Raw genomic sequence first — 11,733 nt, forward strand, 5'->3', positions numbered from 1 at the left:
TACATTAATGGTAAGAAAACAGACGTTGTGACACTACAATCAGCTCCCACATCTGTTGCTAAAAGACACAGATTTCAGAGGAACACTCATGGGAACCTTTAAGAACGCATAGAAAATGCATAAAAGTAAAGGAAGCACACTGGCATGCTACAGGTAGCATCCAGTTTTGCTTGACTCACAGAGTATTTCTAAATGTAGGAAATTTCACCAAAAACTGTATTTCTAGCTTCTCTTGAAAATTCTGAAACATCTACCAACAAGAACTACCATTCCTTAACGGCAATAATGAGCTGGAGCTTTCAATTGAATTTGTTCATTTTACCAGAGTCCTCGTGATTTCTTCTCTTATAGCCAACCCACGTAACTCTTTTATATGGCCTATTGGCCTCTATATCATTTAAGTTTGACACTCATATTTGCATTAAACTCAAGAAGCCAGAGCTATACTTACCAAGTACAGAGATCTGAGGGAGAAGAGGAATGGCAGCCATTCCACCTCAGCCCCTACTGATGAACACAGACTATATGTACGTGCTTCCAGAGACACAAAAGCTAGCCACTTTCCAGAGCAAGTTGCCTCCATAATTCACCATTTCTGTAGAAGCTCACTCCTCCTAGCTTTGGTCTTCCTTGCTTACTAAGTCTTTGCCTCTCTCTAAACCAACACTCAATTCTTATTATCAGAATAGAATCTCAGGTGCTCCTTGTTTTGATTCAGGCACAGTTCTCCAGGTCAAATTCTCTGTGATTTTAAGCAGAATTTCGTATCAGTTCTCTGATTCCAAGTATTCAGAGATGCAAGTTAATACTTTCATCTTTTCCCAATTAGATCCTTCCAAGAGGGAAGGAAGATTAGAGAAGGCAGTCATTAATAGTTAATTAACAATCAAATATGCTGGAATAACATGAAAATGGAAAAACAGATTATCTAGAGAAAGCAGAAGAAAAGTTTCTTTAAGCACCAAATAATTTCTATTTCAGATACCCTCTCAGTCCTGAAGAATAGGATTCTTTACAAGGCACAAATGTATCATTTATAACTGTACAATGGACAGATAGTCCACATGGAAATCTTGCTAGAAAACACAGATTTCAGAGGAACACTGAAAAGACTAGGGAAAACAGGACTATAGATGTAGTCTTATTACATAAGACTACATCTATTATTTTATATAATCTCATGTCTTTTCTCTAAGAATTAAATTTATCAACACCACCTCCAGAATGACTTCACTAGAACCATGCTAATTTAAAGCAGACAATTCTTCATGTATGAAAACTTCTGACAAATTAGCAGAGCCCTCTGCAGGTCCTCTGTCCCCCTCTCTCTCTGCCCCACTCACACTATCTCTCTAAAAAAATTAACAGGGGCGCCTGGGTGGCTCAGTCGGTTAAGCGTCCGACTTCGGCTCAGGTCACGATCTCGCGGTCCGCGGGTTCGAGCCCCGCGTCGGGCTCTGGGCTGATGGCTCGGAGCCTGGAGCCTGCTTCCGATTCTGTGTTTCCCTCTCTCTCTGCCCCTCCCCCGTTCATGCTGTGTCTCTCTCTGTCTGAAAAATAAATAAACGTTAAAAAAAAAAAAATTTAAAAAAAATAAATAAATAAATTAACATTAAAACATTTTAATTAAAAAAGAAGAAGAAACCTTCTGACAAGTGCCAGCATTTGGGCATGCAAAGATAAACATGTCACAGTTATAACTCTCCTCTGATTTCAGATAAGTAGAGTCTTAGTATGATTCTTGATATTTACGAAACCCATTCAAAACACTACTTTTAAAGATTTATCCAATACATTCCTTAATGACTCAAAAACCAAAAGCAGTATCATTGATCATAACATACAAAATGAAGTTAATTTGCCAATGTACCAATTCTGAAAGATAATTTTTCTAGATGACTTAAAAGAAAAGACTTGTTTCTGGAATGCCTGGTGGCTCAGGTGGTTAAGCTTCTGACTTCAGCTCAGGTCACGATCTCACAGTTTGTGAGTTCAAACCCAACAACAGGCTCACTGTTGTCAGTGCAGAGCCCGCTTGGGATCCTCTGTTCCCCTTCTCTCTGCCCCTCCCCAGCTTGCACACACAAGCCGTTGCTCGCGTGAGCTCTCTCTCTCTCTCTCAACAGTAAATAAATGTTAAAAAAAAATTTTTTTTAAGAAAGAAAAGATTGCTTCTGGGGTGCCCAGCCGTGTCAGTCAGTTAAGTATCGGACTCTTGCTTTCAACTCAGGTCACAATCTCACAATTCCTGGGTTCAGGACCCAAGTTGGTCTCTGCACTGACAGTACACAGCCTGCTTGGGATTCGCTCTCTCAAATAAATAAACTTAAAAAGAAGACTGTTTACTTTATACTCTTATGTATCTGCGTGAATTCTATTTTTAAAAAACATTTATTTTTGAGAGAGTGCAAATCAAATGTTATATAAAGCCATAATATTTTCTAAACTCATCTCTGTATTTCCAGTGTTGAGTCCAGTCAAACCTCTTGTTTACTGGACCTATCTAGACTTCTAACTCACAAGGGTTTCCAATTTAATATGCTAGATCAAATCTAAGCCAAGACTCTAGCGATATCAGAAACCCAAAACACCACCAGGTTCCTGCCTTGCACCCCAATTCCTAACAAGTAAGATATTTTCAGATAGAAGGCCAAAATGATGTTAGAAGTTACCACTAAATTATTGTTCAAACACTGACAGCCTGCACTTAAGCTAAAACAATCAAACCACTCGATAACTATCTATGATAGAAATCCAGCACTGTACTTTCTCCATTAATCCCTTTCCAATACACTGGATGAACTTCTCAAAATTGACAAATGAAGTTTAATCAAACAATCAGTGATGTTACTAAGGCAGGAATATTGCCTCAGTTGCCAAGACAGACCATTTCTACCACAAGAAAACTCCATAATCTTAAAATAGCATTATGATACCTTATCAAAAACATTTCGGTATATGATGTAATATTCATCAGCAGGTCCTTCCTCATTAGAGCCCACTCTTTCAGTTTCTGTAATTATGTATCTTTGCATACTTTCCAAAAATTCCTTGTCACTTCTACTAATGATAGGAGGGAGAACTGCATGTTTATTTATTTCTTGGACCGACATATGTCACAATCTGCACACTGGTTCACCAGAGAACAGTTAAGCCTCGACTGGCTTTTGCAACAAAGCCAAAACTTTGATAAGCCTGAAAGAAAAAAAGACCAACGATTAATCTGAAGCTTAAAAAAAAATTAATATTTATTTATTAAAATAAATTAAGTCATTTCTAATAAATTTATGAAAAATTAAATCTGGCCTAAAAATGTATTTTTCATGGGAAAAAACTTCCCATGAAACTCTGAGATAAATATTTCAACCTATCAATTAAAAAGTCTAATCTATTTTACTGTCAAGTGCTATACCTCTAGGGTAGAAATACCAAACACCAGTCAATAAAGAGCTCTTTTCTTAGTAACCAAGTCTCTGTATCATGTAATTGGATGATTCTGTATGTTTAATATCTCTAACAGAACTTTTACCATTTTGTTTCACATGGGAAAACTAATTTGGAAGCCTCCTCGTGACACAAACAAGGTCAAATACTTCTCTACCTGTGTGCTTAGTTGGCCCAGGCATAGTCATGATAGCTACAAATAACTCATGACTTTATTTTATAATAAACTTTATTATAATTCTATCTTTAATATAAATGTACTAACTAAAAGTACGAAGTCAGAACTTCTGCTAAAATCCATCCATCAATGATACTGAAGATAACAGTCTTTTTCTGAGTAGAGTTTCAAGCAGCTACATTCCATTGCTCTTTTAGTAAAGAATCAAGGGGCGCCTGGGTGGCTTAGTTGGTTAGGCATCCGACTTTGGCTCAGGTCATGAGCTTACAGTTCGTGGGTTTGAGCCCTGCATCAGGTTCTGTGCTGACAGCCTAGAGCCTGAAGCCTGCTTCTGATTCTGCGTCTTCCCCCTCCTTGCCCCTTCTCTCCTTGCACTCTGTTTCTCTCTCTCTCTCTCTCTCTCAAAAATAAACATTAAAAAAGAAAATAAAGAATCATTATCCAGTTAGAGTTAGATACAGAAGTTGGTTCCTGAAAACTATTCACATTAACATCAAACAGAATCCATAGCTTGCTCAAAAATGCCTAACTCTTCCCAAGTCCCATGAACTTGCTCTCTTACCTGAGGGTCTCATGTAATTCTCTACCCATTTCTGTATTCCCTCTCTCCATCCTTACCACGCCCTGTCCCCACCAAGATACACTCGTACTACCACTCTCATTCACTTGCCTTTACTCATTTTTCAGATTTCAGTTTACACAGCTCTAGGAAAGCTGCCCTGAATTCCCTTAAACTTGGTCAAGTTATACATTCTCCCATAATACTGTGAACTTGCTCTATCATGGTATTATCACTTAGCCACTCTGTAACAGAAACTTTCTGTTTACATTCTCTATCTCTACCAGTAGGCAGGAACCAAAATGTTCATATTTCCCAATATCCTTCCCTACCTATAAGCATTCCAGTGCATAGTAGTTTCTAGTAGAATATGTACTAAAAACATGCTTAATAATCAATAATTACTGAGCAATAATCGGTCTGCTCAGAAGACATGACTTGTGGTGCCCTCAAACCAGAACACGGCTAAAGTGACTGTTCCTCAGCATGTACAAAATGCCCCAGAGCCACATAAAACAACTCAGATTACCTTTCACTCATTCATTCATGTTAGACACATAAGGATACAGAGAAAACAAGTGACAAATGTTCCCAGTCAAACCTATTGGGTCTAGTTAAATGAGCCATTGCTACAGAGCAGAGAGGGCATTGTGACAGAGATGGACACGTTGCACTCCAAAAGCCCTGAGAGATACCTCACTAGTCTGTGGGAGAGGGCAGGGAAACATCAGGTAAAATACCTAATGGAATCGTCCCAAGTGCAATGTTTATGTTGGGCTGCATGTATTTATTCAATAAATGTTTGGGCAGGGTGGGGGGGTCATCTACTGTGTCTGCCACTATTCTAGACATTAGAGATACAGCATCAAACAAAATAAAGTCTCTAACCTCCTGGAGGTTACATTCAAACCGAGAGACAGACAACACACAAAATACAGATGACACATGGGAGTAAACAGTTGTATAAATAAATAAATAAAACAAGGAATGGGGACTAGAAAGGAAGGTGGGAGGATGCTACTTTATACAAGGCATTAAGTCGGGAAAGAGGAAAGCCCTCACTGGTAAGGTAACATTTTAGAAATCTGAAAAAAGTAGTGTGAAGATTCCTGAGAAGAGTGGTTGATGCATACAGAGCAGGAAGTCCAAATCTTCAAAGCAGGACAGCATGTGTAACAAACAGCAAGAAGGCCAGCAGGGCTAGGAGAGAATGGGAAAGGGAGAGAAAAGATAAGGTCAGAGAGGTAGCTGCCAGATCACGTAAAATAGAAGCCCTCTAAGGCAGGACCACTCCCAGCCCATGCGGCACCTTTGTGCAGGTTAGAAAAAGGTGCCACTTTCACTAGGCAGACTTGGCAAGAGGAACAATGAGCTGGATTATGGCCTTGTGGTTCCAGGGCTGGAGCAACAACCTCACTTATAGGAATTTATTCTTAACTCTGAATGAGATGGGAAGCCACTGGAGGGCTGTGAGCAGAAGAGTGACATCTGACATACATACATTTCCTGCTGCTCTGTGAAGACAAGGGTCAAAGCTGGAAGCACTGTTAGGAGGCTATGCAATGATCTGGGCAAAAGATAAGGGTGGTGTGAATCGGGGTGGTAACAATAAAGGTGGTGAGAAGTGTTCTGTACATTGAAAATAAAGCCAAGAAGATTCACTGTGCATATGAGGGTAGGGGGATATGAGAGAACAATCAAGGATGACCATAAAGTTTTTGGCCTTAGTGATGATAAGATAGGAATTTATCAGTCATGTGCATACAAATGGTATTTAAAAGTTATGAGACAGAATGAAAATGACCCGGGAAATGTCAACAAAGCAGAAGTCCAAAGACTGGGCCTTGGAAGCACTCCAAAGTTTAGAGGTCTGGTAGATCAAGAGGAAGCAACAAAAAAGCCTGGAAAAGACCGTCAAGGGAAAGAGAAGAGAGAGACGTATCCTGGAAGTCAGGGGGAAAAGCATTTCAAAGAGGGAGGGAGTAATCAACTGTGTCAAATGTTGATTTGATCAAATAAGATTAAATGACCAGTGAATTTAGCAATATGGGATTCATTAGTGACCACAAGAGCTATTCCATTGCTTGGTAGAGACAGAAGCTTGATAGTAGATTCATTTAATGGAAGGGGAAAACTGGAGACAATGAGTATAGAAAACTCTTTGAAGGTCTTTTGTTGTAAAGATGGGGACTAGCTGGCAGAATATGAGACGAAGAATGTTCTAAGAAAAAGAAATGGATTTTTTAGAAGTGCCAAAGCATGAGAAAGCATAAGTTAGGTACCTCAATTAGCTCAGTCATTAAAGTGTAAAGTATGTAATGGGTGTGATAGATTAGGCTATAAGGAAGGCAGAGTCTGAATATCATATTGAAGAATTTGGATTTTATCCTTGAAGGTGAAGTAGAATATGACATAATTACCTTTACTTTTTAGAATGTTTTGGAGGCAAAGGTGAGGGTCGGTTAGAAAAGAGAAAGACTGAAGGCAGGTTAGAAGTTAGATTGACTCGGGGCACCTGGGTGGCTCAGTCAGTTGGGTGTCCGACTTCGGCTCAGGTCATTATCTCATGGTCCGTGGGTTTGAGCCCCAACTTGCGCTCTGTGCTGACAGCTCAGCTCAGAGCCTGGAACCTGCTTCAGACTTTGTGTCTCCCTCTCTCTCTGCCCCTCCCCCACTCATGCACGCTCTCTCTCGCTCTCTCTCAAAAATAAATAACCATTAAAAAATTAAAAAAAGAAAAAAGAAGTTAGATTAACTTTTCCAGGAGAATATTAAGGACGGCCTGAATTTGAGGTTGAGGATAGAGATGCAGAGAGGCATGGAAAGATAAAAAGAGAAGGCATTAGGGAAGGTACATTACAAAGGATTCCGTGGTTCGCACAGTGAAGAAAGGCCAGAGGAAGGTGTAACTTGCTTCTAATTGGTCCGCGGAACTAGGAGCGAACCCTACACATACTCCAAAATCTTCCTCTTGGTACCTTCACAAACGAAATGTCCCCACCTGGAAATTCTACAACTAAATAATCATTCTGCAGGTTCTTTCCCACATGACTTCATTTGTGAAAACTCCTGAGATCTTCAACATGTTAAACTGTTTCTCACTTAGGAGTCCTACACCTACACAATGCCCAGAACCTTACTCAAACTAGGACAGATTTGGGGATTGAAGACGAGGAAGGGCTACAGGACAGAAAAAGATAAACCCGAGGGTTTTAAGATACTACCTATCTTTCGGTCTGCCTGGAGCTGGCCACAGGAATTCCCTTCTCCTGGAGGCCAAATCATCTGATGGCTGGTCGCTTATCCTCCGCCCCTCACCACCTCAGTATGTAAGTGAACGGTACCTTCGTTCCCCGATCCTTCTCCCGACTCTTAACCTTTCCTCCTAGTCATTTCCGACCCGTTTCCACCTTCCCCGAAACCATTACTCCCCCTGGGCCTTGCTCCCTTCTCACCTTAATCCCTTTCTCCAAACACTGACTCCAGCGCTTGGAGACAGTAACTAGGGAACCGGGGGTGTGGAACTGCATCTTGGGACAAGTAGTCCAAACTAAAAGAAATCAGTATAAAACTACAATTCCCAGAAGACACTTCCTTTTCCTCCCCTTTCCTCAATGAGGCCCCCTCAACCCCACCCCCTTTTAAAGACCCTACTAGTCTCGTGGCTTGTATGACAAAAGCCTTTTAAAGCCATTGTTATTTGTTTAAATCTACTATTTCGACAGCATTCTGAGGGTTAAAGTGAGAAATAAGTTCAGGGTAGAGAGGAGAAATGAGGTTCGCGCCCTAGTCTGGCATGTTGTTAGACAGCCGCCGTGACAGCAGTACGGCATTTGGTGTGGCCACCTACGAGGTGGGGCCTCTGGCGGGGGCGCCGGGAAACCCCGTGGGCCGGCGCGTAGCTTTCCTTTCCGATCCGCCATCTGCGGTGAGTGTGTGCTCCTGGGCCTCTCTCCGCCCAGCGGCCTATTGGGCGCTCTCTTCTGTTTCCCCAGGTCTGACTTCTCTCTTTTTTCTTTTTTTTTTTTTTTTTTTTTGGCTCAACCTTAGGTGGAACCGCCGCCAAGATGCAGATTTTCGTGAAGACCCTTACAGGGAAGACTATCACTCTTGAGGTATGGCCAGGTGGCGTGAGGAAGTCAAGGCCTGAATGTGGGCCTGAAGTGGAGTTAGGAATCCGTGCCGCTTTCTGTAGTAGAATGTTTAGAAGTCTGGGTTCAGAAGACTGGCTCTGAGTTGAGGCTTTGCTGAGTAGGGGCCTAGGGCTGACTTTAGATACCTGAAGAGTGGGCACTCCCCTCTCTAGTGGTTCTGGCCAGGTAGTCAAAGTCAGGCTCCTGCGGAGGGGGAAGGAGGCGCTCCCACGGGTGGGGGCGAACACGTGTGGCCCAGCCGCCGCCGCCCGCCTGCCCTGGGCTCAGGAAGTGTGCACGCCAGCAGCGGACCTGGCAGGGGTTGCTTGCACCCTGGATAAGTGGTCAGCTCTGTTGGGTAGGCTTCCGCCCTCCACCAGCTTGGTTTGGGGGTAACTTTAAAGTTGAACTGGGTATGAGGGGTCTGGGTGGTTCAGTCGCTTAAGCTTCCGGCATGGGGCTCTTTGCTGACTGCTCAGCCTGCAGCCTGCTTCGGACTCAGTGTCTCCCTCTAGCTCTCTGCCCCTCCCCCGCTCGATCGCGCTCTCTTTTCTGTCTAAAAAAAATAAACATTAAAAAAATTAAATTGGGTATTCTAGTTTCTTAACATTATCAATATATTTCCATTTTAAAATTCCTAGGTCGAACCTTCAGATACAATAGAAAATGTGAAGGCCAAGATTCAGGATAAGGAAGGCAAGTAATACTGTACAGCTCAGAGAAATTAACCTGTACTGGCGCCGGTCTACTTACTAGACATACCTGCTGTGGGTGGGATGGAAAGAGGTCGAAATGACAAAGTCAAATGCTTTTGAAATAATAAATATGAGCATGGAGCCAAAAAGGGGTGCACTTCACATGTGTGAATTTGGGCGACCTATTTAATTCTCTACATGCATTTCTTTAGCTGTAAAATGAAGATACTATTAACACGTATGGTCATTAGGATTAAATGAGTTAACTTATACGAGCATTTAAAACCATGCCTAGCTTATAGTGACTGCTATTAGTACCCTTTATTTGATTAAGGATTATTTATAAATCTTAAGCAGATATGCTTCTTCTGATGTGACTGTTTTATTAGGAATTCCTCCTGATCAGCAGAGATTGATCTTTGCTGGCAAGCAACTGGAAGATGGACGTACTTTGTCTGACTACAACATTCAAAAGGTCTGTTTGGAGGACAGAGCAGTCCTTTAAATGTAAATCTTATTTTGTAAGTTTTGACCACACAAAAGTGGGGGCGCATAGCATTAGATTAGCAGTAGGTTCTTAGTGACCCCTGCATTAACATTTCACAAGCACTGTTAAAGTTTCTCACGTTCTGGATTTTGTGGATTGCATTCCTGGTGTGATACAACGTGTTCTTTGATCTCCCTATAAACAAGTAGTTAATATTCCCTCCACAACTTCCTGTTCTCTGGTATTGTGTACTTCTTAGCCATCCAGTTAGAAGATGCATGATGCTAGTTGCCCTTTCTTAATGAATGTAAACATTAATCATTTTAAAGCCTGTTTCATACTCTTTCATTAATAGGAGTCCACTCTTCATCTTGTGTTGAGACTTCGTGGTGGTGCTAAGAAAAGGAAGAAGAAGTCTTACACCACTCCCAAGAAGAATAAGCATAAGAGAAAGAAGGTTAAATTGGCCGTCCTGAAATACTATAAGGTGAGCCAACTTAGAATAAGTTTCTATCTGTAGATTAATAAATTTTGTTTGCACCTCTGGTTTTAAACTCTTTCAAGTTTTATTTAAATTCTAATTAATTAACTTGTAATATTGGTTTCAGGAATAGGATTTAGTGATTCATCACTTACATATAACACCCAGTGTTGATCATAAACAAGTACCCTCCTTAATGCCCATCACCCATTTAGCCCATATCCCACCCGTGTCCCTCCATCAATCCTTTTGGTTCGCTATAGTTATGGTTTGCTTCCCTTTCCCCCCCCCCCCCCCCCCAACATGTTCATCTGTTTTGTGGTATCAAACTCTTTAAAAGCTTTGTTCCTGTTTGGTGTTTGAACAAGCTTCATATGATGGGCTTCACTTTAAGCTGCTTGTTCCAAATTAAAGTTCTGATTTTGAAGTCAGATCTGGGTTTAGGTCTTAGATCTGTCCACCACTTGCAAGACTGAACTGTACTGAGTGTGTGAACTTTAATGAGGTTGAATATTTTGAGTCCCTTAACTTAGACATCAGAATACATTGTAAAATTACCTTAACAGCAGGTTTGTACTTTTTAGGTGGATGAGAATGGCAAAATCAGTCGCCTTCGTCGGGAGTGCCCTTCAGATGAATGTGGTGCTGGAGTTTTTATGGCTAGCCACTTTGACAGACATTATTGTGGCAAATGTTGTCTGACCTACTGCTTCAACAAACCCGAAGACAAGTAACTGTATATGGGTTAATAAAAGACATGAACTAACATTCAATTGTTGAAATTTTTTAGTCACTTAAAGAGTGGTTTTTAAGTATCAAATTGAAGATCACACCATTTTCTTTGATAACCTACATATACTTTGGCAGAATTAGGTTGTATTTAATATCAACTGTCTAGATACAAGCCAGTTTGTATTTCTGTTAGTTTTTAACATTGGCACTGTTAACATTTGGACCAGATAAATTTTTGTTGTGGGGGTTGTGCATCATAGGCCTCTCTTACCCACCTGATGCCGGTAGCACACCATTTCCACCAAGTGTATCCAAACACTGCCAAATGATCCTGGGATGGTAGGGTGGAGGCTGTCTGTTCCCCCCACCCCCGCCGACTTGAGAAACACTGGTATGAATGGGTGTTACACCTTGCCTTAAAAAGAGACTACAACATATTTGTTTCATATATAAGAAATATAAAGGCTAAGTTATCCTGAGTCCCTGGGTGGTTTGGCTGGTATATTTGCAGTGTACAGTACATGGGAACATTCTTATTGAATGTTGAGTGTGAAATCTTAGAACTTTAAACTATTTGTTCACTAGTACTGTAAATGTTGAGAAAGTTTTAAGCAATATTTCACTATATTTTGCCCATGAGCTAAATTGAGGGAGTTTTGCTTGTTTTGATACCACTCAATGAAAACATGCAACGGACTTACTACATTCAATGGCACTGATAATGAACAATTCCCTTTTACCATGTCATATCATTCTTAACAGGATTTCTAGTTGGAGGCATCTTAAATAATGTTTCCTATCTCTGTAGCATTTTGACAAGTTATCCATGTTAACACCTGGTAGAGCTACTTGGGTATTTTTTGGCCAGAAGTGAATTCTTCCCTTCACTAAAAACTAGTTCTATAATAAAGCAAGATACTTGTTTTTAAATTTATTTTTTAAAATAATCTCTGCACCCAACATAGGGTTCAAACTTCAGACCCTGAGATCAAGAGTCACAAACTCTACCCACTGAGCCAGCCAG

The 11,733-nt window shown here is 40.9% G+C and overlaps 2 protein-coding genes across 7 annotated transcripts in view; one reads left to right on the forward strand and one right to left on the reverse strand.

Moving 5' to 3' along the window:
* CLHC1 (clathrin heavy chain linker domain containing 1) overlaps positions 1-7,744 on the reverse strand; it is a 40,813-nt gene extending 33,069 nt beyond the window's left edge. For 2 of the 6 annotated variants that reach the window (XM_019423718.2, XM_019423873.2), the window contains exons 1-2: positions 7,637-7,744; positions 2,937-3,195 (exon numbers count right to left, since the gene is read on the reverse strand). In XM_019423718.2, coding sequence (XP_019279263.2) covers positions 2,937-3,113 — 177 coding nt within the window. In that variant the 5' untranslated portion in view covers positions 3,114-3,195; positions 7,637-7,744. Of the gene's footprint in view, positions 1-451; positions 833-2,936; positions 3,196-7,636 lie in introns of those variants that run through there. The other 4 variants (XM_019424106.2, XM_019424185.2, XM_019424250.2 and 1 more) reach the window with 4 other exon arrangements.
* A 314-nt stretch (positions 7,745-8,058) lies between these two features.
* Positions 8,059-10,745, forward strand: RPS27A (ribosomal protein S27a). Its single transcript, XM_019424375.2, has 6 exons — positions 8,059-8,109; positions 8,232-8,296; positions 8,956-9,010; positions 9,399-9,484; positions 9,852-9,983; positions 10,562-10,745. Exons 2-6 carry the CDS (start codon positions 8,249-8,251, stop codon positions 10,709-10,711), a joined length of 471 nt encoding a protein of 156 aa, XP_019279920.1. The 5' UTR covers positions 8,059-8,109; positions 8,232-8,248; the 3' UTR covers positions 10,712-10,745.
* The last annotated feature ends 988 nt before the right edge of the window (positions 10,746-11,733 follow it).

Source organism: Panthera pardus, unplaced genomic scaffold (genome assembly GCF_024362965.1).
Source record: "Panthera pardus isolate Hobbes unplaced genomic scaffold, ASM2436296v1 HiC_scaffold_25, whole genome shotgun sequence".
In the NCBI taxonomy this organism is placed as follows: domain Eukaryota; kingdom Metazoa; phylum Chordata; class Mammalia; order Carnivora; family Felidae; genus Panthera; species Panthera pardus.

Bases quoted from the DNA above. Each gene is read 5' to 3' on its own strand.
- RPS27A (XM_019424375.2), top strand. From the start codon at position 8,249: ATGCAGATTTTCGTGAAGACCCTTACAGGGAAGACTATCACTCTTGAG. The intron at 9,011-9,398 runs GCAAGTAATACT...CTGTTTTATTAG, and splicing joins CAAGATTCAGGATAAGGAAG to GAATTCCTCCTGATCAGCAG. The intron at 9,984-10,561 runs GTGAGCCAACTT...TGTACTTTTTAG, and splicing joins CCGTCCTGAAATACTATAAG to GTGGATGAGAATGGCAAAAT.